The 26,964-nt window shown below is 41.8% G+C and overlaps 3 protein-coding genes across 9 annotated transcripts in view; 1 reads left to right on the top strand and 2 right to left on the bottom strand.

Moving 5' to 3' along the window:
• dock5 (dedicator of cytokinesis 5) overlaps positions 1–14,564 on the bottom strand; it is a 30,991-nt gene extending 16,427 nt beyond the window's left edge. For all 3 annotated transcript variants that reach the window (XM_071482254.1, XM_071482253.1, XM_071482251.1), the window contains exons 1-14: positions 14,407–14,564; positions 8,218–8,301; positions 7,934–7,974; positions 7,790–7,845; positions 7,421–7,517; positions 7,117–7,265; positions 6,838–6,973; positions 6,568–6,725; positions 5,442–5,523; positions 4,721–4,850; positions 3,959–4,031; positions 624–766; positions 336–461; positions 91–215 (exon numbers count right to left, since the gene is read on the bottom strand). In XM_071482254.1, the coding sequence (XP_071338355.1) occupies positions 91–215; positions 336–461; positions 624–766; positions 3,959–4,031; positions 4,721–4,850; positions 5,442–5,523; positions 6,568–6,725; positions 6,838–6,973; positions 7,117–7,265; positions 7,421–7,517; positions 7,790–7,845; positions 7,934–7,974; positions 8,218–8,301; positions 14,407–14,449 (1,443 nt within the window). In that variant the 5' untranslated portion in view covers positions 14,450–14,564. The remainder of the gene's footprint in view (positions 1–90; positions 216–335; positions 462–623; positions 767–3,958; positions 4,032–4,720; positions 4,851–5,441; positions 5,524–6,567; positions 6,726–6,837; positions 6,974–7,116; positions 7,266–7,420; positions 7,518–7,789; positions 7,846–7,933; positions 7,975–8,217; positions 8,302–14,406) is intronic.
• A 5,875-nt stretch (positions 14,565–20,439) lies between these two features.
• Positions 20,440–24,331, bottom strand: neflb (neurofilament light chain b). The gene is made up of 5 exons (XM_071482262.1): positions 24,242–24,331; positions 22,038–23,371; positions 21,716–21,840; positions 21,177–21,592; positions 20,440–21,080 (listed from the first exon to the last, which is right to left on the bottom strand). The coding sequence occupies exons 2-5, from the start codon at positions 23,172–23,174 to the stop codon at positions 20,878–20,880; spliced, it is 1,881 nt and encodes a 626-aa protein (XP_071338363.1). The 5' UTR covers positions 23,175–23,371; positions 24,242–24,331; the 3' UTR covers positions 20,440–20,877.
• Positions 24,332–24,373: 42 nt separating this feature from the next.
• Positions 24,374–26,964, top strand: part of cabin1 (calcineurin binding protein 1) — a 37,719-nt gene continuing 35,128 nt past the window's right edge. For 4 of the 5 annotated variants that reach the window (XM_071482257.1, XM_071482259.1, XM_071482260.1 and 1 more), the window contains exons 1-8: positions 24,374–24,535; positions 25,152–25,208; positions 25,373–25,465; positions 25,557–25,670; positions 25,877–26,011; positions 26,144–26,324; positions 26,433–26,562; positions 26,675–26,824. In XM_071482257.1, the coding sequence (XP_071338358.1) occupies positions 25,206–25,208; positions 25,373–25,465; positions 25,557–25,670; positions 25,877–26,011; positions 26,144–26,324; positions 26,433–26,562; positions 26,675–26,824 (806 nt within the window). In that variant the 5' untranslated portion in view covers positions 24,374–24,535; positions 25,152–25,205. The other variant, XM_071482258.1, reaches the window with a different exon arrangement.

Raw genomic sequence — 26,964 nt, forward strand, 5'->3', positions numbered from 1 at the left:
TGTTGTAAGAAGATGCTAGCAAAGTTAGTCACATAAAGCATGATTAGAAATAATAAAGAAGAACTTGTTGCATTCACTGGTTTATTTTACCTCCATGAGATTGCCTTCATCATCGTGCACCGTCAGTATGACCTCTACATTTTTTGGGGTCTTCTTTTTACCACGGTCAAACTCTCCCTGTACCAATGTTATGTAAAAATCATTCCTAACGTTTCCTGGAGAAAAGATAACAGATGATCAGATGGATGTGCTGACAATTTATGCATCCTGCTCACGGTTTTGTAAATAAACATGACCATGGTATATGCAGAGCAGCAACAGAGGCTTTAATCCACCTGGGAGGATGATTTCCGGGAAGCCCATTTTCCTGACGATAGCCGTGCTGCGGTCCACAAAGTGGGGGTAGTCCTTTCTGACTTGGGCAAGATCCCCTGGGAGGAGCTTCAGGGTCACAAACAGCCCTGCCAGGAAACATGTAAAGAAATTCAATGAGGCAGACACCGAAAGCATACACCCTATAGACCCCTCACACATCATTTATTCCCCTCAAAACAAAAAGGTCAATTTAGAGCAACCCACTGAAATCACAGGGGGGGACAGTGTCTGTGAGCACTTCATTTTACCCTGGCCTTTATGATTGACCTCCCGCGTGGCAATGACTTTGTTGAAGACAGCAGTGAGCGGCTCATTCTCCCCTATGACTCGAGATGGCATGAGTGGAGACATGATGAGCTGCCTCTGACGGATGTAGGTTTCCATAGCTATCCTGAGTGAGAGGAAGAACAATCAGCTGCCAGCATCTCTGACAGGTGACAAACGAGTGGACAGAGGAGGCGCAAAGGCAGCGTGTGGAAATACTCATGCAAAATGTTTCAGTCAAATTGTTGTAACCTTTCAATCTCAGTAATTTGGTATGGTCATAACAATAACAGCTGACATGTGAAAAATACGTGGAAAATGAGATAAAAAAGTTAAATGTCCTGGAAATTTATTTCAACATTCTCCAATTTTCAGGCAAAGTTATGTTCAGGATCATGTTGACGTTCAAATGGTAGGCCAGTTTATGACAGTATTTTGAATAGGCTGAGATCGATTTTGTTAGGCAATGCTGTGATGATTTGCAACTTAGGTTGCCAAAACCCTGAAAGATGGAAGTTACATCATCCTTTAAATGTATGTAAGTCAATGTTGGCTGCTAGCTAAGTAGTTTTTATTAGGTTTATAGATTAACATATTCTTCCCTGCTTGTTTTGAACTGCTGAATAATGGGTTAGCGTGTTGAATTCAGTTGCTGAAGTTGACAAGCTTGCTAGCTTGTTTTGCCTGTAGCTAAAGATTTAAGGTTTCTGATTCAACTCTGGCTAAGAGCAAAGGTTTCAAAATCGTGTTGGTTCATTGCTAAGTTGGATAATAATAAATGGGAAGCCGGGATCAATACAATAAAATGAAGCCAAAGTGCATATTAGTCAAACACCGGCTAAATACTTGCTAACGGCACTTTTTTATTTTGCTAGCATCTGTGTTAGCATCCCTTTAAACTGAATGCTGCATTGTTCGGGTAAAGCAGACCATAATGTGACATGAAATATTTAACTTTTGTGGCGGTAGCTCACAGTGGGTGTGATTAACCTTGTTAAAAACTTCACTTCCTATTACTGATAAAGGAGCCAAAGTGTGATTGATTACACCCAGCAGCAGCAAATAATCTTAGCAAATTCATCTCTGAATCATGCATTTAACTATGTTAAGTTCAGTCTAGATTTGTCAGTAGGGAAAATTGTACTTGCGATCATTTGTCATAATTTCATAATTAATGAAGCATGTAAGAGAACATTTAATAGATAAGTACAGCCAAGTGTAGACTGCACTTATTTTAAATCAGACTTCCACAGATAGGAACATATTGGTGTATGGCATGATTCCTGTCTGTCATATGAGCTAGATCATCACTGAAAATGTCCTGGAGAAGTCCTGGAAAATGACCTCAAGGAAAGAGTGGGAACCCTGCAGTGAGTCTACAGGCATGCTATTGGCACAGATAGGCTATACTCTGAGCTAAATGCTAAATGACTATGGTATAATGTTTACCATGTTCACCATCTTAGCAGTAGCAGTATTTGCAATAAGCACTACCATAAAGGAAAATCTGAGGCTGACAGGAATGTCATCAGTGTTGCATGTCACTCCACAAGTTTTTGTGCAGCTTATCGGGTTTTCAATTTTTGTTTCCAGGTGCAACTCATGCAAGTCAAATTTATATTAAATGGGGCGAAACTGAGTTTTCTGTACCACAGTTAGTGAACATGGATGAGGCAAACATCAAAGAGGAACCAGTCATTCATACAAAAGGGAATATATCAAAAGTGTGCTGTAGTGGAGTGGTAAGAGGGAGAGGTTGACACAGAGGCAGAGACAGAGGGAGGACAGAGTCTGCATGTAGCATAGCAGAGACGTGTGGGTGAAGGTTTCACCGAGGCAAAAGGAGCTGGTGTACTGCAAGAAAAAATATCAGATGTGAGGCGGAGGAAAAGCTGTGGCCAGGCAGAAGCATTTTGATGATAGGTCCTGATTTGCAATAACCTATTGTATTAATATATCTACTTTACTGAGCAATGTTATATTGTTTTTGTTTTTTTATATTCTACATTATTGTTACTGTCAAGAGGTTTCTGTGAATAGAGGTTAACATAGTAGATAATTTGTAGAAATGGTCTGTGTTTTGATGGATACCATTCAGTGCCTGTAGTGCATATTTAACTGCACTTCCTGTTTGTAAGTCTAAATGAGAACTATAACACAGAAACAAAATGTCTCCGTGCTTCAATGACACAGCTCCTTAGATAACTGACTTAAGCAACAATAAGGAGACATTTCATTTCAGGGGCAGTGATGAACCTGCTAATGTTATTTACTTGTAACTCATGACTTTAATGTTTTGAATGACTAAATACCTTTTGCAGTATGAATTAAATGTTGCATTATGTGGATTAATATGGTAATAACATATTGTTTGGGATCTGTAATGACATTTCAGAAAAAAAAGTTAAGCTAAAAAAGTTTAACCAACTAAAAAAAATGGTTAAATAAAATATTGATGTTCTGTTCCATTGTTCATTGGAAAATTCATTTAGCTTGACCTTTTTTGTAATTTGTACTTTTCGTAATTTGTAATTATCCAGTTCATGATTTAGTAGTGGCAAATTAGTCACTCTATGTTCATGAAATACAAATCCATTTGTCAAAGCTGCAATGCTTAACAAGTTCTTCTGTGGTACAATGTGTCTTGTGTAAAGAAAACGGTTAAACAACTGGCATTTACTGAAGGGCAGAAAATGGCATGTCCAGGAAACTTTTAACCTCTGCTGAAGTCTGGATTAGTATACAGTCCTCGAGACAAAAAAATGCAAAAGACTTTTCTATTTCAAGTTAGAATTAAAATGTCATAAAAATGCACATTTAATATTTTAAATAATTATCCAGACATTTGATGAGTCCTGATGAAAAATCCACCCCTCAAAAATGTGCCTTTTTGTCTGTACCTCCTCAAGAAGACACCATGAACTGTGACACAGAGACATATAGAGGATAAACCTTGGTAAAATTAGGTTTAGACATCAGGAATCAGTCAAGATATTTTTGGGGCTCTTCCATCTAGGATCCCTGTGAATGTATTATTGTCCTCATCCCCCCAGTGTGCAGGTGCTATGAAAACATGGCCTTGAAGCCTGTCTTTGTGAAAAGCTAGCACTCAGTATTGCACAAAGTTGTAATATTTGCCCTTGAAATGCAACATAGAAAAAGCTGAAATTCATCCTTGAAAAAGATGTGATGGAATGCAGTAAGCAAATATAACTCCAATCCTATTCCATTTCTTTTCCATTATTTGATCGTGTCAAGTTAGAAAACAAAGCTGAGCCTGTTAACAGCTGAAGAAGTGTGACAACATCAAAAGACTTACTGCTGAAAGGGGATGAAATGCTGTTTGTCCTCATCGTCTGTTTTGCCATGGGCAATATCTGTAATGTCCATCACTGCAATGACAAAGACATGAGGAGCATCACAGTACGGCTGCAGACTTGAGGGTAAACTCATTTTCCAGATGTAATGCAGTTTTCTAGTTTCTTCCAAAACAACAGCAAAATGGGGAATTTCCTGGTTTTAATAAAAGTTAATTTGCTCATTATAACTCTGGAAACTGTATGTTCTACTTTGAAATAGAAGCCGAGCCAGGTATTGGCTCTCACTCACCTGTTGCCTGGCATAGCAGACAGCCAGCATAATAAGACAGATTGAGGGTTCTTGATCTCCAGCTTGCAAATGCCTCTGGATCGTTCATTCCACTCAGCTCTTTTTCTAAACTGATTTTTTTTTTCCTGGCTAAGAATAATTTGACTTCTGAGTTCAACGTTCTTTCTGATTCTGGTTTCAGTCCATTTGCTCGAACACCAGAGGAAACCATTTCTCATCAAATCCACTAATCATCTGGCCAAAAACAAAAAGACCGTTGCTAAACCAATTTCCACTGACTCCTTTGCCAAGGCAGAGCGGAGGCTTTTTCTAGGTCAGAAAGCAGGTGTTCCCATTTCATTCAGCTCATGGATCCTTCATTTTTACACCTCGACTGAACTATTCCAGCAACTACACCACAAGAGAGGAGTGGCAGTTTTTCACTGTTGTATTGCTTAAACAAATATCAGGACATTTGAAAAAAGCTGCTCACCGGCCACACCAAACGGTCTCCTCAGCCCGCCGGTTTGTTTCTTGCCCTCTTTGAGCTCCATGCTGCCCACTCTGATGATCTGACACACCAGGAAGAGTCGCTGCCTCATTAAGTCACTGCTGCTCAGGTCCTGGATGCAAGGACACGCAAAGATGATTTATTATGGGATATTGAGTGATAAGGTCGATACAACAGGCAGCTGACTGTATGCATCACCGGGCTGTCATTATGTGTATTCACAGGGCTGGAGCGGCGGACCAGATGGAAAATATTACAGGATGAAAGCATGCAGTAAAACCCTCACACATGTCACCTTTCAAACATCTTTGTGAGTTTATTTTTCTGGCTGCTTTTTCATGTCAAAGCAGTCCAGTTTCTATCTTTGAGGAAGTGTCACTATAAAATTTCAGCTTTGATTAATGTGGTTTGATCACATTCTGAACCACTAATTCCTGGTGACACAAGATGCAGGTTAACACAATGACTTGTTTGCGGTGGAACTGCTGCCTGTGTCATTACACAAACGGTGGCAACACAATGGTGGCAAATGTATTCAAATTGTCAAAGATGTGCCGTGAATGTGAGCCATTCAGTGAAACTTTCAGTAAATTAGGAGCAATCCAGGAACAAATTGTTCTCTTTGTCACCGATTTCAGGCAGCGTTTGGATTGTTTAAATCCGGAGCAGAGGGAATACGGTCGTTGTGTTGGGATTCAGTTACCGTGAATAGTGCTGGCAGGTTGTTGAGTTTTTCAATTTCTTTAGGCATCCCCATACTGTCCCAGCGCACCAGGAAGTTCTCACTGCATGAATTTAAATTAGAATCACAGTTAGAGATCACGTTATCAAAGGCATCAGGAGAAATAGAAAAATAAAAGTAACTAATGTAAAAACTCCTGCATATTTTGAAAAGCAATAATGTAAGAGTCTATTGATCTTAGCTGATAACTTGCCAAATACACAGGTCATGGCTGAGAGGAACACAGACCTCATTAACAGTGTTAACTAGGTATTATTTAGTCATGTTTCTTATGTAAGATTTCAAATTGGCTGCTGTGTGTCACTGCTGCCTTTATTTACCCTCACCCCCTCCAGTGAGGTCAGAGGTCCACTAGAACTGAGGGGATTGAGTGTTTTTTAGTTTTCAGGTTTTACACCATTAACATTCAGAAAACCTACCTTGTAATCAATGTTTTAAAAATGTGTTGGAGGTTCTTTTAAGCACTTCCATTATTTCTGCTGGCACCATTTTTATCAAGCTCAGAGCAGAGATGTTTTCTACTAGGAGAGACTTTTCTACTCCAGCGAGCAGAAGCAGCAGCAGCCTAATAAACGCCTGAAACAAGAAGCCTTCCAGCTTCAAGTATTCATTTCAAACAGTGCTGAAGCTGCTACATCAGAGCTGTTTTGTGACAATAATGCACAACCTCCAGCCATTATTATCATTCTTCATTCCCACAGTATAACTAATTAGAATTCTTAATTCTTCACTTTGCAACTTGAGCCATAATGTGATAAAGAAGGAACAGTAGGAAATGTTGTAGCACTAGAAAAAGAAGTTGTGTTTTTTTTTTAAATAAAGTATTTTTTTAAAAAACAATTTTCTGGTAATAGTTAGCATCATTTGAGATACTTTTTGTTGCAGGGAGTTATGCTTTTCTTTGTATCATGCTGGAAGAAAGTTTCCACATTACATAACATATTTACATAACATATAACATTTTCTGCTTTCTGGGTACAAAACTGGAATTCTGTGCCATGCAGCTTTTCAAATAACAGTGACTTATACGACTTCAAACTTAATTTAAAGACCCAAAGTTGACAAATAACCTCAACTTGACACTAACCTGATGAATTCAGACTGGTCAGGGTCATACAGAGACATGAGCAGCTCCGCATCTTCTCCAATGTTGCACACAAAGTTCTTCAGGTTCATGAGCAGGCTGTAGGTGTGCACCGTGCTGAACAGGGTCTGACGCCTCATTTCCAGGTTTTGTAGCCTCGTCTGCATGAAAACAAGGCCCCAGGCAGTGCGTGGAAATGGATATTAATTGAAATGGACAGGTACTAGGGAGTGCTATGCAGCAACTGATAGCATCAACAATTCAGAGTCATGCCTTCTCTTCTTGTATCCTGTCATCAACACTGCGGGATGCGGTCTCGTGTGCCCGGAACAGACTGACCGTACTGGTCCAGTCAGGATCCAGCGTGTTTCCTGCTTCATCTCGCACCACCAGGTCCAAGCCCAGAATCCTGGGCAGCACAGAGGATGAGACAGTATCAGATGAGTTTACAGAGACTATCTCAGAGCCGTGACTCAAGCATATAAAACTTTACAATGGTGTTTATGTCGGCAGGCATTTCATTACAGTATGATAAGGCAGCAGGACTCATACCGGTTTCCATAATCAATCTTTGCTGTGACTTTCTTTTTCAGCTCAACAAGGTCATCCTTGGGCAGCGTTCCTGACACTATCTGAGATCGATATTCGATGAGGCTGTAGGCCATCTGCTGAACACTCCTGAACAGGATTGTCTTGTTCACCTGTCAGATAAACAGGAACATACTTATAGTAACACAACCATCAGAGGAATCAAACAAAACACAACTGAGTAAAAGCTGTGAGAATCAGGGAGGAGAACAAGACTGAGTGTACTAGAAACAGAGAGGGTGATAAGAGAAAGGCAATCTACACATACCACGAAGAGCTTGTGCCATATCTGTGCCCATTCCCTCAGAGTTGCTCCAAGCTCCTGCACCAGGGGTAAATCTGCTGGAATAATTATTTCCTGATGGCTACCAGCCACAAGAAGAGAATAATAAGATACTGAAGAAGTGGCTCATCACTCACTGATCATGTCATATATTTTGGACAAACAAGTGCATTTCTATACATGATAAATAGTTGGATGGTTTCCCTACACAGCCAAGTAAAGCATTACTGAATCCTCACTTATGATAATTACAAGTACACTGCTATGTTATTGGCAAATGACAAGGCAGGACAGCAAATCAAAAGCAAAGTGGATTATCATCAATATGATATGTTTACTGATATGTGATCTCACCCTGTTCCCTCAACTGTAGCCTCTTTTAAGTGGATGTAGGAAGCTGGGAAAATGCCCTGAGGAAACAAAGAGGCACTATCAGCATATATATACAGAAATTACAGCACTGGTTATAAGATAACAGAGCACTAATTAAGCCCTTACCTTGTGTGATTTCTTGCGTAGCGTGTAGCCCCTGTACCAGCCTGAGTAGATATAAATTAATAGAGAAACGTATAACAGTGAGAGAGAGGTAGTGCACAAGGTAGGAGTGATGACAGTGCAACCTGTCAGGAGGACAATGTGGTGGACTCATTTACATTATTATGTATTGCATATTGATCGCAGCTAATTCAACATTTAATGTAAGTCCCTGAGTCAGCTTGCAGAGAAAAAGGGGGGAAAAAAAGGGATGTGTCGGGGCGTGTTGTGTGTTCAGCTTCACTCACCTTCAAATTTCTCAAGTATGTGCACGGTGTCCCCCACCTGGAGACACAGCTCCTGCTCACCACTGGGATCATAATTGTAGATTGCTGAGGTAAAAAGCAGGACTATCTCATTATGAGAAAAACACACAACATCCAGTAACTACTATTAACAGAGAAAAGCCTTCGGCCGACAGTTTGACTGACAAGTTTTCTTCCTCCTCAAGGTCCAGTGGATTAAGAAAAACCCCAAATCCCTTTTCAATAACTCCTAACACATAGGAGAAAGTGTGTTTTTAAAAAGTTTTGGATCAGAGGTTTCCCATCTCTCCCAGGAAAAGGAAACCAATTCGCCCGCCTTGTCACAGAACTTGGACTCGCAGGCATAGAGGATCTTGATCTCTGATATATTTCTCATCTCAGTGCTCTTTCTCACAGCAGACTGTGAGCTGTGCAGGAAGACTGTGTGACTCAAACCTCTAAAGCATTTTGATGATTCTTAATTGAAATGGAAGCCCCCAGGCTGTGTTTAATGTTTCAGCAAATGGACTGTTCTGGAGCAGGTATCGTCAGTGTCAACAGTGAGAGGCAAAGCTTAAAAGGCGATGGTATCACACTCTCTGTAGTTCTGACATCATCATACCAATGTGGCCTTTGGTCACACACTTTCCTCTCTGCTGAAAGGCTCCCCTGTGAGCCTTGCCCCTCCCAACATTCAGTTTATTAACCTAACAGCTTTACTGGAGGCGATCCTGTCTTTTCCTTTTTAACTCTCCAACCAGAGCACGTATGGGGCGGATCACACAGGTGCACACGCAAAACCAGACAGACGTTGCAAAAGACAAACCTTGCCTAACAATACTGTAGCAAAGGTCTTTGTCATGACTTGAGGGAGCTGCAATAGTGCAGAGCCACTCATTCTCATAGTGAGATAGAGGAAGCATGAGCAGAGCTCTGCCCTGACTTGCATGGGGATAATGCTTGTTGCTGGAGGCCAGATTTCAGAGCACGCTTCAACTGGCTCAGCTTATCACACCTCAGTCTGAATACCAAAATTTGAAAAAACAGTGAATGTGACTACCCTTTTCTCTCCACGACTTCTTCCTCACTGACAGATTTTTCTAACTTTCCATTGAAGAAATTTGCACAAACATACATCAACACAGGGAATCAGATTTTACTCTGAGACTGTGTTTTGTAAAATACTAGGTTAGACCCATGCTGGCTATGTTGTTGGCTTCACCTGCACAGGTTTCTGTGAACGACAACTTACTGTGAGATTCCTCAAGGAAAACAAATACCAAAGCCTCTGCAATACAAATGATGTTTTTCTTACTTTTTTTCCCCCTGAAGTGAAAACATGATTTTCCTTACATGGTGGTCATCACTTCTGAAAACACAACCTACATTAACATGAGCAGAAAGTTCAGTCCTCAAACACCACATTCAGTGTTGTTTTATTTAAAAAGAAGTCACTGACATGGTGTGAATGCTCTTTGAAAAGAGTATTTGTTTTCACCAGGAAATTATTTGTGCAGCCCGAACAATATCCAATGAAACGTGCACTGAAGAAATGACATCTGCCTCTGGTCATGCCGGGAGTGACAATGGTCCATTCACCAACTTGACACAGTGTCCAGGCTTGGCAACAGCATGGCAAGATGCCAATGGCAGGCACCCAGTTGAGCGTGTTGTGATGCCACACTGTCTCAACTTAAGTCAGCAGTCTGGGCCTTGGCAGCACAGCTCATCTGTTCTGACTCCGGGACGCACATCTTCCTCTTAAACTTGAAATACTGAGGCTGTAGCTGCTGCTGTAAATTCCAATAAAACCTCTATCTGCTCAGGTTCAAGTTAATGTGCATACTAATGTTAAATCAAAGTCAGCCTAATTCACTCTAAATGATTTATCATAGAAGTGGATTAGCCAACAATTTAAGAACAGCAGGGCTGAACAGTTTGAGCAGCTGCTGGCAGCTCATCAAAGTTAACACAATGCAACCAGAGCCTATTGTTCTCATGACTGGCCTGGTGTGAAAAGCAAAACATAAACAAATATCCAAAACTAAGGCCATTTTAGATAACACAAATCAATAAAACAAATGGAAAAAAACACTGAAAAATTGATGCAAGATACACAAATCAAGACTTGAACATGGAATTGTACAGAGATATGTGCACGCTGAGCTCTTCTGAAAAACCTTCAGTCCGATACATGAAAGAAGTGGAATAATAAAGGCAGTACGCCATGCTCCACACAGAGAATCTGACATAAGGAAAAAAAACAATCTTCACCTTCATTATAGAAGTGCTTGAAAGCAAAGCATTTTACAAACTAAGCTATTCAAAAATAAAAGTAATCACAATTGAAAAATGTTTACTTCAAACCAAATGGACACAGATATTAAATAGAAGCAGATTTATCTTATGAATTTGTAAATGTTGTCAGGAAGACACCATTCAGCGATGTATCATGTATTTCTCATAAAGCTCGTATTCAAGCAGATAAATTTGTTTTTCCAAAGCAGGGAGAGACGGTACAGTTTCTCTACAAAAAGTCATTAGGTAAAAGCAGGTCTATTAAAGCTTGTTTTTGAGCCAAATCTCTTCAGGCAGGACATTTCAAAACATAAAGACCTCAGTAGAAAAGCCTTTCACCTCCCATCTACTGTCTAGACAGCCAGAACGATCTGTAGCTCTTAAAACTAGGCTCCAGATGATAAGCCCTTATAGGTTATCCATAAATCAGAAAGTCCCAAACTAGTAGTGCAAAAAGGGACAAAATTAGACTAGCGTTGGCTCATCTTTTAACTCTGGTAAATATTCCTGCTGCAACATTCAACAGAAAGAAAATTCCATCTGTGTTATCTGAGGGAGAAAAAACACAAATGCCTTCCTCCAGGTTCTTAAATAATTATTCTGAAATTAAGTTTTAAAAGTCACGGACTGACTGACCATCTGGCCAGTCCATCAAACTGAGACCAAGGTCAACACTTCCAATCTCCACATCACCTGCTGCAATCAGGTTTGACATTGCAAGATGAACAATCAGGGATGTAGTGATTGCAATCGATGGAGGCTGCAAATCTCAACAGTTTCAGATTTGTTTTAATAATAAGATGCCCACGCAGCCTGTGACACCTGCACAAAACTACTTTAAGCTGCTCATAATTTTAAGGAAACGCATTTGCTATTTAATTTAAGAGGAAGATGGGGTAGAGCACTTGTAACCCAGTTCACACAACCTAAAGTGAATAAAAGTCATACAAGTCAGTCTTTATGACTTAAATGGGTTGAAAGGCAGTTCCCTGAAGACAACACGTGGTAATAATAGGAGACAGTAGTGCTGTCTGTAAGAAATGTAAGGCATTATAATCATAATAAGCATATTATTATACAATATATACAAAGAGTAAACTCCAGGGTTTGCTGAATGTGAATCAAATGTAATGACTAGAACAATTATATATTAAAGTCCCCCTCTACTCAAAAATGTGCTTTGCCTCTTGAGACTTCACTTGGATGTCTGAGGTTTATTGTGCAGAGTTTGACAGTAGAAGTGTGTTCTCACATTCATCTGCTGATTGGAGGAAGTTTCTTTGCACTCACCTTAAATCTGAGTTCACGATGTTTACATACGAGGAGGATTTATGACATCACAGTTGTATGTGCCTCAGGTGCACATACACTGACAATGTTGTCCGTGAAGTAGGAGTTTAACTTTTAAAGGTATCACTGTTTAACTTTTAAATTAAAACATATTTACATGTTCAAAGAGTTCATATCTTATTATTATTCGATGAGGGAGAAGAAGCAGATGTGCTTTTATAATGTCTTTTTTTTGGGGGGGGGGGGGGGGGGGGGGGGGGGGGCTACTAAAAGACCACTCCACACTATTTAGCACTGCACTCCCATAACATTGTCAGACTCACAATAGACAGGTTTTGAAAAGAGGATCAAACATGATGCAGCCAGATATACCATCTTTTTTTATTCCACACAGTTTTCTTTCTTGTCAAAACCTAGTTTCGCCTACGTTACCCATAATGCTAGTGGCTTGTGGACCCGGAGCTTTCAATGAGGAGTGAGCTACAGAGGTCTGGTAAGCTTCTAACTCAACATCCCAAGAGATATTTTTTTCATTTTCAAACTTAGAGTCTTCAGACCAAACTGATACTGACTGAAGCCACAGCGTTTGGGATGATTTATTAGACTTCGCTGAGCCCCTTCGGCTGCCACACGCTTCAGGCTTCATAAAACTTTTAATGCAGTAGTACTCCCCAACACCTCTAAACACACTTGATGTGTCAAATCCAACCTCCCCTTCAACTTCTCAAATTACTGTAAATCAGTGAGGGCATCTGTAGGCCATAGATGTGTAATCTTGTTCATGCAAGCTGTCAATACAAATGAGCAGCTTTATCTTGGTGGTTTGTTATAATTCATGTAAACATTTACTCCTCATTAAAGAGACCTTGCCTTGGAATCTAATAAAGCCACGGGATGCCATTATAGATGCAAATCATGTAAAAACAGAGATGCACATGTTCTTCACCTGATGATTTCAGTGCTTCGTTTTAGCCTCTAGTGCAGTGCTTCTCTTCGGAATGTGAAAATTAGGACGCTATCCTGTTATTATGGTGTTACAAATTCACCATAAAAGATAGTGATATCTTAAGCCCCATATTATCCATATTTCCCTGTTAGCTAGCATGATATAACTGATATTATCAGAAACCTTGCGATCTCATCTTTCATCCCAGAATGTAGTTGCCTGTATTCGAGCGCAGCCTAATCGGATTAAAAATGTAAGACCTTGTACAGGGCCGGTTGGTATTTTAGGGATTAAGTACAGTGTTAGTGACTCCTGCCCTGTCTCTGATGCGAATGTCAGGAGAACAGCACCGTCTACAGAATCATGCAGAGCAACATTTTTGTACGCCATACTGGGAACCAAAAGGATTAACACAAAAGAATTCGTCAATATCAGCTGTTGAAACAAGGTCATACATGACCAAGTGTTTGTGCTGCAGACTACTACCTGTCTACCTAAATTGTGGGTTTAAAAATGTTTTGTAGTCGCAACAGCAACAGAGCACACAACACTGTCTTTAAAACCTCAGATAAAGCTGGTGAGAGGATCCAGCAGTGGCGAGGTATTTTCAGTCCTGGGCTCTGATTCACACCCACACCAGAAAAAAATACACACTAGGTGTATTCACTATCCCTGCATGCAGGGTTTTCTTCATGTGTTAACACATCTGCTGCACACCAGGAAACACTGTCTGCACAAGTGTCTGTATCTTTAAGCACAGTCTTAGAGGTGAGTCAGAATGGTAACCAATGACCAACTAACCTGTGCTGCCTATAAAGTCATAAAGTCAGTAAACCAGACAGGGATTGAGCCGGGGGTTGTGCTGATTTGCTTTGAGGGTGTGGAGGTCTACCTGATAGCATGAACATGCATGCACACTAGTACGCAGGCCCACAAACCCACACATACATACAGGTGACAGGGCCACACCTTTTTTACAAACCATTGGAGTCAAAATAAAACTAAAAAAATAATTTAAAAAAAACACAAATAAGGCTGAACTACTAAGTTGTGTGGAACACAGAAATATGTTTAAATGTGCTTAATAGTCAGAGTTCATTACACTGATACAAGGAAGTCCTATGTAAGCTCGGCCAAATACCACTTGTCTTCCCAATGTCTATGCAAATTAAATTCTCTTATCTCAAATACAGTACAGTCACAGCACTGGCTCCCATGTGGGGCCCTACAGGAGTCCTTAAGGGGGCTTTAAGGGGCCTTCCAGCAAAGAGAGGATTCATTAAAGTTCACTGTAACTACAAGAAGTCAGCTCAGATAGATTGAGTACAGCAGTGGCTGGTATGCTCATTGAATTATTGCCTTTTTTCCATTTTTCCTCACCACCTATAACGGACAGCTATAAAAGCAATTTTTTTTCTCATTACAACCAAATATCTGGAGTCCCTGGGACAACACGCAGGGTAGTAAATATCAAGTTGCCTGGAATAAGAAATCCGCCATGGACCAACAACAACAACAACAAAGTCGCCAATAACTTCTTCCCGAACTTCCAAACTTCCAGAGTCCCTCTTCCTTTGAAGTTGTCGCTGGAGTTGCTGGGAGTTCACTCGGCGAGCTTTCCCCCAGCAAAACGCACGTAGATAAATGTAGAAACTTACCGACTCCGTACTTCTCTTTTTTGGTGGGAATCCAACGGGTCATTGCGGGGCTGGATGTAAAGCTGGCTGAATAAATAAATAACTATGTACAGTTGCTAACGAGGACGGGCGGTGCACTCCTGCTCATACCGAAGTCTCGAGTTCCGCCATCATGACTGAACGGGGAGGGGAGGGGAGGGGAAACACGGCAGCGAGGGGAGAGGGGGATAGGCGTGAACCACGGGCTGCCCAAACTACACACACACACACACACACACACACACAACAACAACAACAACAACCACACACATCCAGCAAATTACGGCTCAGACACTCACTTCATCAAGGGTTTGTCTCCAGGAACCTTGCCCGAGAAACTACTCGGCTCTAGACGCCGGTCAATCGATACCTGTAACAATTCCTCATAAATCCTCAAATGAGCTAAAATTGAATTTAGAGAAATTACAGCGACTGAACTATCTGTGGTTGTGCTTCAAGCACTCCTGATGGTGTTCACCTCAGTCTCAGAACTACTGACACGCACATCTGACGATCTAGAGGAGAATAATTAATCTAAACCCGAGTTATAAATCACTCATGTGTCATAAATAAATTATCACCAGGTTATTGTTTTTAATTTAAAATGAAATTGAATTGCAAGCTCCTTGCTGCTGCTCACACTGACTGAATTAAAGGAGACCCACTGTATTCTGAGTGACTAGACCCGGGACATGTTTATATCCTCAAATAAGGATATATTTGGCTGTGTGAACCATTTCATACAAGCAGCACAAATGACTGTTTAGAAAAGCATAAGTATGGGTAAAACAGTTGTGCTGAAATCCATCAGTGAGGCTGTTGGCTTTAATTTTAATGTGGTTTCATCATGGTCAGTATATCACAAATACAGCTCACTACCCTCCTTCCCAGCCCAGCGAAGTAATTTACAGCTGCTGGCTAACACCTGGTAGCCCACTTAGCCTTTTGTTTGTGTTTGCCCATCATGTGTGTGTGTGTATGTGTGTGTGTGTGTGTGTGTGTGCGTGGTCAGCCAAATGGTGCTGTCAATAATGTTCAGCCATCCAATGCTTTTGTTGTTCTCTTTGACAGGATGATGTCAGTTTTTTTTCCACCTATTGTGATGTGGCTGCTTTAAACGCAGCTTGTTGTGAATTAGTACTAGCACAACACAACACAGTGTGACTGAAAGCCATCACTGAGTCTTATTACATTGCAAAAGACAACTATTGAACATGGAGACTGCAAAACAGCACTGTGAGATGTTTGTTACCGGCCAGAACTATTATCAAACATGTGCCTTCAGATGACATTTTGAAACTCCTGCTACAAAAACAGTTACACAGAAGCATAAATCAAGCCCCCCCCTCTCTCCACTCCTCCCACCTCTCCATGTTTCAAGCACACTATGCTGCTAAGGGATTGAAACACACTGACTGATCTCATACTGAAAATCAGGAACCAGAGCTGTATTTGAAGCTACATGCACAATTTCTAAGGTTGTGACTTGAGCTGTTTCACATGATTACTGCGACCGATCTCTGAGCTGAGCTGTAGGTGCTTGCCTCTGATTTTCCTCATACCTTTGGCAAATGACTCACAATTCCTGTTAAATGTGAAGAGCTGCTCTCAGGCTATTAAAAGTTAAAAACAATCAAATCTGCAAAAAGGAATACAATATTGCCATCACCTGACTGCTTTGTGCTATTGCAAACAGTAGACTGGTGTGTTACATTCTGTTGTGGCATAGTATTTTTAATGTCTGCGGCTATAGCTTAATCACCTCTTCCCTCCAACGGAGCCTTTAAAGCGAAATCAGTAAATTCACATAGTGGTGGGCTGGGTCTTTGTGTGTGGGCGCATGCCTTTCATCAGTGTGTGACAGCTGTGGCTGAGTCTTCACACAAAATCCACACTCCCATTATCTTCTAATTTAGGTGAGATTGTGTTGTGTCATATCAGACATCCTTCAATTAAAACTCCCCAACTAGGTAGTATTTTAGTAAAAGCGAAAAAAAAAAAAAAGAAAAAAAAAAAGAAAACTCTTTTGTGCAGCTGTATGAGATAAAGGTGCACATGTGTCAGAATAGTTGAACCAAAAAAAAAACACACAGAAAAACACAATTGTTTTTGTCCAACAAGAAGATCCTCTCTGTTTACTTTGCCTGAGGGTCTCTCAGCGTGTCATATCAAACGCGCTATGAATGAACATTTAGCATTTCAGGCAATTGAAATAACAGCTTCCTACACTCTAGAGTGTTTGTGGGCATACATGCTTGAGTGCGTGTGCTTCTGTGTGTGTGTGTTATTTTCATTGGCTGCACACGAAGATGAAGTACACTGAGCATCCATATGTATGAAATGTACCATATGAAAAAAGCTTGACCTGACCTGACTCCACTGTTATTCAGTCGCTGACATTAATGAACTCGGTGAACCGTGACTTCTATGATGTGGGGAACTGCAATGAGACTTCGGAGTGGTAGGGCTATGGTCATGGCCCCCACCGAGGTGTTCGGTTCCTGAGACAAAAGCAGACAAAAGGTCTAATGGATTTATGGGTCCACTGCCAGGACCACATGACGCCAGAAGCAAATTGGGCCTCAGCATCCACCTGGCTGTCTGGCAGCAGAATCAGGTAATAGCCCGGTCCTGCAAAGCCATGCAGATAGATCAATGCACTATCTGTGCACAAGGACTTAGCCTCCTGGGGCAGAAGTTGATTTGCAGTTGACTTTTGGTGCTGGAAGTCATATTGAAACTTTTCTACTTCTACAGAATCTTAAATAAAAGATGTGTTTTCTAGCTCTTGCTGCGTCGCCATGGTCACTGTGTATAATGATGCAAACTGTCGATATTTTTCTGTACTTTTTTTTGACACCTACATGAATTTCTGTACATTCACTCTGCTTGTGATCTATCTTCTGATGTACTGGTCAGATAAACAGTGTTATTTTGCACAGAAGGGTTTCACTTGCAGCCCAGCCTGAAGAAGTAAAGACAGCGGGACATATATAGTGTTAATGCATGTGATCACAGAATGAGTCTTCTGCAGGTAGGTTGGGGTTAGCACATTAACACCCACAAGTCTAACATCTAATGTCAAGGTTGTGATACATGACAAAGAATGTGCCTCGAGGCTTTCCCATCTGTCTACATCTGACTCAGTGAAGCATCCTTTGTAGCACTGTAGTGGGAATGTACACCAAGAGAAGCAAGTCTCTATTTTTAGAGTGAGAGTGCCACATCTTTAAATGAAATAGTCTGCTGTCTGCTGGCTGCCAGGCCCATGCCTCGTTCCACCAAGGCTTTTAATTAGGTGGTTCTCTGAGATCAGCAGAGGGAGCCACAACTCTTATCTGAGACTTCCTTTTCTTTGTGGAGACAAAGCGTGGCTGTGTGACAACCAAACGGGCAGACTGCAGCGTGACCACCCAGTCTGCAGTCTGGACCACAGCCTGAGCAGTCCGAGAGGAGTGTCCACACCCCACCTACATCTTCAAAAACACAATCAGGACGACAGGTGCTTCCCTCAAAGTGAAGGCATCATCTTTTCAAAGACATGGGCAGCAATAGATCTGGTTTTTGATTCCAGTCCCCCAGTATTCATTAAAAGTAATGAATGCAAATATATGCTGTCTTTTCTAGGTGCTGACATCTGTGTACATTAAAGTGCAACATTTCACCTCAGCAGCACCTTGGTTATAAACTTAAAGGTTGTCATGTGGGTGAGTACAAAACCAAATAACAAGCAGTGCTGCTGGTACTCTGAGCTGCAGATTAGATTCCTGACAAACCAGTGTACTCTGTATTCTGTATTCTCCTGAAACAGTATATGCATTTGTTGTACTGGAAAGTTGATATTCTTCTCCTTATGTAGACAATGTTTGATGACTCTGTGACCAAGCCCCCCCCCCCCCCCCCCCCCCCCCCCATTCTGACAATGATGAAACTGAAACAGTTGGAATTCAAGTGTCATATTTAGGTGTGGTGATTTACTATCTTAAGTCATGAAGTCAAATGTATTATTGACTTATGATACTCATCCTGGCAATATGAGTCAAACACAGAATTTTTTAGATTGAAAACAATCATACAGTATCTATTTTAGGGTGACTGTTCAACACTTGTTTGTTTTACCTTTTCACAGGAATCTCAGCTGCTGCCAGTGTCTCCTGCTGCACCTTCAGCTCTTTGTTTTTCATCAAAGGATTGGCACATATGGGAGGTCTCAGTGGGCATCAGTGATGGGCCGTCCTCCCTTTCACATAGCGTATACCCACAAGAGGGAGAAAGTTATAAAATTTATATACCACTCTGTTCACAGGCCAAATGTGACAGATGAAACAGGGGGGTGAAACTCAATAAAAGATGAAATGTGGTAAAAATAATACAGCTTTTTTTGATACACTTTCAGGGGATCTGTGTTACACTGTGCCCTGAGACGCACTAATACACACAAAGACACACACACAGACCTGTAAGCCTCCCCTAACTGCATGCGACACAAGCGATACCTATGAGCACCTGAGGGAGTATCTAGCTACAGTATATATCCTGTAGGTGGTTTACAGTATTTATTGTGAAGAGCTCTATCACTGCTTCAGCATTCTCTCTGCAGGCAGTCTGTGTGTAAAATCAAGCCAACAATCTATCACAAGTGCACTTTTAATCAATAAGAAAACATTTACAATATTGCTCTCGCTTTGAGTGGTGAGAGGTGTGTGTAAGCGAAGCCAAATTCATTGCAAAGTAGAATTTTTAATGATTAAACTGAGTGCTCTGCTGGACCGGCTCGAGTCTTACTGTAGCAGCTGAGAGCCACGGATGCAGGGGGATAATATAGTCTAGCCCAGGGCGGGGTAAACCGAGGACATGGAGGACAGGGAGGACAGGGAGGAGGAGGGGAGGGACATTGCTTATAGTTTAGGACATGTACCACATGTGCAAAAAGTGCAGTTATTACAGTGCTTAGATGATGCAATATTTCAAAGTGGACTTCAGATGCATAAAACAGAAGCTCCTTCTTCACATCCACTCCTGTGTGGGTTTTTGTAAAAATCTGTGTGTGTGTGTGAGAAGAGAAGACGGTGTGTGTGTGTGTGTGTGTGTGTTTGGTGTTCATTTGTGTTACAGGGATTGCATCTCTGCAGATGCCTAAAGGAGGCCCCCAGTCTCTCCACCTCTTTGCTGGGTAAAAAACAGTCTGTCCTCTTCCAAGGTTTAGTGCAGTGAGATACTTCTCCCCCCCCCCCCCCCCCGATTCGTCCTCAATCTCTCTCTTTCTCTCCCTAATGAAATAATGAAATTGCCCCCTCTCTCTCTCTCTTGCTGTCCTGCGTGAGTTGACGCTTGGCCAGATTCTTTGGTGCAGCAGACTAGCTGAGTCATAAAGGTTTCAGTGCACCCTGATTTATGGACAGTGATGTGGATGAGGGTGAGGCAGCAGGAAAAACACCAGTGTCAGCTCACTGATCACACAGAGACTGTAGGCACATCAGGACAGAGACGACCTGCTGACTTGAGATAAAGACAAAATCGCCACTGTAATTCATCTCTTTTAGTCTGGTCTTCAGTTTAGCTAAGTCAAGAGAAATCTAATGTCGACAACGTGAAGCTTAATTCTGCCTGATACAGTGATTTCTTTTATCATTACTTTTTTTTTTTCATTAGCTTGGTATCGTTTGCTGAAAAATAATAAAACAACCTCGACTTGCTGACTTTGCTGTTTGCCGCAGCCCTCCCTTCCAGTCAGATTTATCAACATGGATAGAAGCAAGAGCTCTCTGGCAGCCATCTATGTATTTTTTCCATTAACCCCCATTAACATTCTGTCAAGAAAAGAACATGTTGTTATAAAGAGTGAAGGAGCCTCGGGCTAATTAGCAAGTAAAAATCTCTTCGCTTGTTTGTGAAAGCATGGACATTGAATATCACTTTCTGCTAATGCGTCTATTTGTGCTAAATATTACTTGATTTGACACTTCAGTGCAAGTGTTTCTGTTAATAAATACAAATGAAAATCCTGGTGCTGGCTCAAGGTTGTCAAGGCTTCAAGGCTTTATTGGAGTTCAGTGCAGCACATCACGGACTAAAAGCACTCAGTGAGTAAGGCATTTCAAACTAGGTATTGCACATACAGACAGTCATATTACAGGCATGTTTCGGTGGCAGTAAAGCACAGAGGTGTTAGCAAACACATCTCCACAAAGCAGAATTTCTACTCCAGACACATCCTGTCATTGTCAGTTAAGTGATTAGCTTTTAAGCTGTTTAATTTCTTTGCTGGCACAGTGTGCATACATGTGCATACATGCTATAAGTCAGTCAGATTGATCACACACAGGTTATTTTCACTGACACTTCTCATTTCAAGAGATTCTCATTTGGTTTGACTGAGACAAACATCTCTGTATGAAGAGCACCGGAGATCCTTTAGCTACAGGCTCGCAGGTGTTTTTAAAGCATGTAAGTTTAAACTTTTTTATCTGTTGGTTTTCCATTTTTATCTTCAGCCTCCGCCTCCTCTTCTTTTTCAGCTTCTTTCTCCTCCCCCTTCTCACCACCCTCATCATCACCCTCCTCCTCCTTCTGCCCAGCATCCTCCTCTTCTTGGGGTTGGCTCTCATCTCCTACTTGCTCCTCATCTTCTTTTGCTTCACCCTCTGCCTCACCCTCTTCATTTCCGAAGTCATGTGAGGGGGGATAAAAGTTAGCATTAGTTTACAATTGCACACATGCACAAGTTAGTTAAACAAATTTACCACACTGACCTTGTCCATCTGCTTCTTCCTCACCCTCTTCTTGTTTTCCCTCCTCCTGCTCTACTTCCTCCCCTTCTTCTCCCTGCTCCTCCTCTTCCTCAGCCTCCCCCTCCTTCTCTTCCCCCTGCTCCTCCTCTTCCTTCTCTTCCTCCTTCTCTTCCTCTTCCACCTGCTCCTCCTCCTCTTCTTGAGGGGGGCTGGCCTCTGCCTGCTGTGCTTGGCTTGCAGATATTGTCTCCTCTTTGGAGAGCAATGAAGTGTACAAGCGGGAGCTCAGCAGGTACGGTGCTGCAGAGCTCAGTGGAGCCTGCATGGAGAATTGTGTTCTTCCATAAGATGGAGCAGTGTACATGGCTTGGGAGTAAGCTGTGACAGACCCCAGACTTGCTACATTTAAACGGTTCTCTTCTCCTTCAAGGAGCTTCCTAATGGAAGAAGACACACATAAAAGAAAATAGTGACCTTTTCATGAGAGTGTCATTCATTTGAAAATCATACAATATGAAAACACAGGAAAGAATCAAAGCTATATTGATCATACTATTGACCTGTAGGCTGCAATTTCAATATCCAAGGCCATCTTCACATTCAAGAGATCCTGATAATCTTTCAAGTAGCGAGCCATGTCATTCTTGTTTGCTCTCAACTCCTCCTCCAGTTGACTTATTGTATCCTGTATAGAAAAAATAAAGTTACATGTTATAGGCACATTGTGGGCAGGATGCAAATTCCAATAACTGATCATGCAGAGTTCATTCACTCACATTACACTTACATTATTTATATTCATATCACTTTTGGTCATTTTCAGTTTTTGTGTTTTTAGTGATATTTGCAGTCCTATGTATTTATTGTATTTCTGTTCCTCACCTGCAGTGCAGAGATCTCAGCACTCTGTTTTGCCTCCACGTCCTGTAGTTGGTTTTCCAGAGCTTGGTTCATCTCACGGCAGGCATCAATCTCCAGTGTTCTGGCTTTGAGGAGCTGGCGGTATTCTCCAGCCTCATCTTTGGCATTTCTTGCACTCTCAACGTTGCGAGCAGTGCCTACTGTCATCACATTCATCTTGTTGCAGAACCACTCTTCGGCTGACTGAAGGTTGCGTTGTGCCAGCTTCTCATACTGCACTCGGATGTCTCGGAGAGCAGCAGATAGGTCAGGTTTGGCGACCTCCATCTCCACTGACACCTCTGCTCTGTACTGTATTTGGGCCTGCAGCTCTGCAATCTCACCCTCACAGAGGCGCTTCAGGAAGTCCAGCTCATCCAGAAGGGTCCTAACTCTTTTCTCAAGCTCAGCCTGGCCCAGTGAAGCTTCATCTGCTCCCTTCCTGGCATCCATGAGCCTGCCCTCTGCGTCTGCTCTGCAGAGCACTTCATCCTCATAGCGCTTCTGCAGGTCCCTCAGCACATCCTCCATCTCATCCCTGTGATCCTGGGCTGCTTGCTTTTCATGGCGAGCCTCATCTACAGCAGCACGGAGCTGGCGGATCTCATGCTCATACAGACCCCTTAGGTTGGATGGCTCCGTCTGCCTCTGCCTGAGCAGCAGAAGTTCAGTCTCCAGTAACTTGTTCTGCTGCTCCAGTTCATGGACCCGCTCAATGAAGCTTGCAAAGCGGTCATTGAGGCCCTGCAGCTCAGCCTTCTCCTGGGTCCTTAGTGTTTTGAACTCAGAGCTGACCTGGGCTGCTTGGTCAAGGCGTAGCTCAGTGACAGCTGCAGACACTGGAGCAGAAAGCACAGAGGAGTAGCCGGAGGTAATTCTGGCATGAGTTGGATAACTTCTGCGTGAGGATGCATAGGAAGTTAATGGGGCTGCGTGGCTGGAGTAGGCAGACCTAGAGCCTATTCCTCCACCAGCTCCATATCCTGCACTGCGCACCACCACTCTCCTCTTGTAGGTAGAGGGGAAGTAAGGGTCAAAGCCGGTGGAAGTCATGACTTCAGAGACGGGCTGCTCTATGCCTGGGAATGTAGCTGGCTTAACTGCACAGTGAATCTGCATTACTCTGGCTTTTATAGAGCCAGTAATGACTGTGACGTAAGCAATTTTTTTCCAGCATGCTGACAGAAGGAATTGATAATGGTGCCAGCCAGCCAGTCTCAGCCAAGGGAAAGATGGGGTGGGGTAAGAATGAGTGCTAGGGATGGAGGAGGCGGGGATAAGCGGTAAGCAACAAGGGACTGCAACGGCCAGGGTCACTGAGGACAAAAACAGTGTACTGTTACTCCTAAAAACTGCAGAAGTTGTTACAATTTGCCACCATAAGTCCTGACAAAGGCATAATGTAACTGTCATGTAACTCTTGAAATACTGCATGATGGAAGACAGGGGAAAAAAACACCTTTTATAAAGATGACAGTGCTTTGCACCATTTTGCATTGTCTGTCTGCTGACAGAAAGAATATTAATGATCTAAGAATCTAAGAATCCCAGTAAAATGCCACAGGAAGTCAATGTAAAGGTATGTAAAGGTGTAAAGATGTAACATTTTGTAAGATCCTGTGAAAATAGCTCAATCTCAGAGAAAACATTTTACACTATTATAATTAAAGTTTGCCCTCTAGTGGTCAGCTGTTTACCATGCAAGTTGCACAGAAGTACTGACTATATACTGTACAACACTTACATGATTCATTGATTTAACCTACATAAACTAGATATTTAACCTAACATATATTGCCTGTTGTGCATTGCAAGCTGTGGAAATAGCGTATCTGAAGAAGATGTCATTGCATGATTGAAAATTAAAAATAAATTAAAAAGGTATAAAATAGTTTCCAGCCTATCAGATTTGGATTGGCCTGGGCTGAAACAACAGGCAATAACAGTGAAAACTGTCCTATAGTGACCACAAAGGCTGCTAATTTGATCACCTTTGTACTTTAATAATCATAACATTATGTATATCCACCAATAAACACCAATGTCTGTATTTTGAGCAATGATTTCACATACTTTGCCCGGATTGAAAACTTGTTAAATCAGATTTGCCAAATTAAAACTAAAGAAGAATTTTGTCTAAATAATTCCAATAATTCTATTATAATTAGTAACTTAACATCATTTACCTTTGTGCTAAGTGACATTTCAGTGTTGTTTTTCAACATCATAATATATGATTGGTTACGTGAGTACACACAGTATATTGACCAATGAGTGACGACCTTGCTACTTGGCGGGTAGCAAACGTCTTGCTGTGACGCAAACGCTCCCAACGTTGACAACAACAAAGGATGGTGAATAAATGAAGTTTCAAACTTGCTTTGTTCTTCATGTCCACTAGTGACCGCAGTGTTTTGGGATTTTTGTGCCATGCTACAGTGACAACGACGTTACAAATGCAGTCAAAACGGGAATGAACGGTAGGTCAGTCGCCCAGCTCTGCAAGTGATGGTTACCCGGTGAAACAGTAGCTAACGTTAGCTCATCTAATGGGTCAGCTAATAAAAGCTAGCCGAGGCAGTAATGTGAGCTGTTAGCTAGTTGAATCTGCGAGACCGTGAGGAACATACATTTATCACCTGCTGCCCACAGCTGTGGTTGAATTATTTACAAGTGAAGCTGAACACTAGGACGGGACAAACTGCAGCAATGTCCCAATGCAGAGCTAAGCTAACCAGGCCAAGTTTTGATTGAGATTTTTGGAAGGTTAGCGAATCTGTCCGAAGCCCATCTCGACAGCTGACAACACTACGCTGCGCTGCTCTTCTCTCTGGTGAGTTAAGGTGAATTCAGCCCGACAGACTCACTCAACATCCCACAAACTGAATAGTGGAGAGGCTTTTAGAGACCAGGCAGTCGGCTGGCTTTGGTAAATGAGAGAGTTGGCAGCAGCCTGGGTAGGTCTCTGTAGGTGACTGGTGATGGGACAAACAACATGATTTTCTCTTTATGTCTTTTTTAACGTCACATTTGCTCGCTCAATTGTTTCTTACCCGCGTTTATGTGTCTTTGCTTGGTTTCCATACATTTCTATAGATCCATTCAAAGTCTGCAATCCGTGAGTGGAAGCCCTGCTTTCTTGGTATTAAAATGGTAATGCTTTTTTAAAAAAATTTTTATCATTGAGTGGTAGCTTTTTATTTTGTATCAACACATCTTGTTGGTTGTACAGACTGTTCTGCTCTTGCTAGTTCCCCTCCTCACTCATACATCTGCTAGCTAAAAGGTTTTCTCTTTTTCTGTATTGGTCTCTACAGATTCGCATAGCAGCATTGAATGCTGCTGCGACAGCTGCAGATGAGTCTCAAGACCCGTTGAGAAGTAACAAGAGTCAGACGAAAGAGGCTCAGGTACAGAGCATAATGAATCAGCAATATGTGGCACTGATGCAGTCCTTTTGTCCTGTACAGTCACTAAATCTTTTTTTATTTTTATCCACAGGAAGCGGAGGCGTTTGCTTTATATCACAAAGCTTTAGATCTTCAAAAACATGACAAGTTTGAGGAGTCTAGTAAGGCCTATCATGAGCTTCTCAAAACTCCACTGCTCAAAGAGGTAAAATATCACACAGTATATAGTCTCATCAAGGTTCTCAAAAAATCTCTGCTGATATGCTTGTGCAGAACAGCCAAAACACTGTGTGTCTGGGATGTAATCGAGAGCAGTTAAACACAGTGAGGAGGACCAGTTGTTTTGGCTTAAGTTGAATCTGCATTGCGCTGTGGTTGGTGCCAAATTTGATGTGTCGTCTAATATTTTAGGCAATGCCCTCTGATGATCAGAGAGTGGGTCTCAAGCATCCTGGACTGATGTTGAAATATTCTACTTTTAAAAACCTGGCCAGTATGGCTGCATTGCGGGACGACCTGGAGACTGCCATGGAGTTTTATCTGGAGGTGAAATAGCAAGACATTGCCAGTTTAATACTTAATTATCATTCTTGGCTTTACACCAATTTTTGCAACTAAATGCATCTTTTTAATGAAGTGAATGCTCATACCATATTTTCTACTCTCTTCTTTTCTCAGGCTGTTATGTTGGACTCTACTGATGTGAACATGTGGTACAAAATTGGTCAGGTGGCTGTGCGACTGGTGCGCATTCCTCTGGCTCGACATGCCTTTGAGGAGGGATTGCACTGTAACCCAGATCACTGGCCCTGCCTTGACAACCTCATAACTATTCTTTACACACTAAGTGACTACACCTGTATGTAATACATCATCATTAGCTCTTTGCTCTGTGCTCACTGTGATTACCAGTACAAAAGCTCAAGTACCGAAAAAGAAGTAACTGTCATCTGCTACATTTTTCTAGGTTGTTTGTACTTCATTTCCAAAGCCCTAGAGAAGGATCATTGTTACACTAAAGGCCTGGTGCTGAAGGAGAAAATCTTTGAGGAGCAGCCCTGTCTGAAGAGGGACACGATGCAGATGTTCATGAAATGGTGAAGCCAGCTCACATTTTATTCCTCCGCCCGTTTAGAATTTGTTGTATCTGCGGCTTCGTACTTTCACATCACTGACGGACCTCTGTGCTGTGGTGTGGCCTATTTGCAGCGATATGTCTATTCACTATGTGGAAGTGGAGGAAGAGGAACGCAAATCCATTGTTGAAGAGGCCCTGGAGATACGAAAACGCAGACAGGCGCTCTCTCACTGTGAACCAAAACCAGACCTTGTCCTGATTCAGCCCATCAGCTGCCTCTCGTGAGTGCTGAGCTCTTGTGTTTCTGAATTGTTTTTTTCCCGCTGTTTGGGTGGTTTAGTTTAAGTAGGCTTGTCACTTTTGACAATAAATTAAACAAACAGTCAAGATTTGAGAGTATGTTATGCCTTTCTGAGGATAG

The sequence above is a fragment of the Trachinotus anak genome, unplaced genomic scaffold, assembly GCF_046630095.1.
Source record: "Trachinotus anak isolate AG129_WGS33_773 ecotype Australia unplaced genomic scaffold, CSIRO_AGI_Tana_v1 ptg000008l, whole genome shotgun sequence".
Classification (NCBI taxonomy): Eukaryota; Metazoa; Chordata; class Actinopteri; order Carangiformes; family Carangidae; genus Trachinotus; species Trachinotus anak.

Bases quoted from the DNA above. Each gene is read 5' to 3' on its own strand.
- neflb (XM_071482262.1), bottom strand. From the start codon at position 23,174: ATGCAGATTCACTGTGCAGTTAAGCCAGCTACATTCCCAGGCATAGAG. The intron at 21,841-22,037 runs GTGAGGAACAGA...TTTTCTATACAG, and splicing joins CTGAGATCTCTGCACTGCAG to GATACAATAAGTCAACTGGA. The intron at 21,593-21,715 runs GTCAATAGTATG...TTCTTCCATTAG, and splicing joins ATTGAAATTGCAGCCTACAG to GAAGCTCCTTGAAGGAGAAG.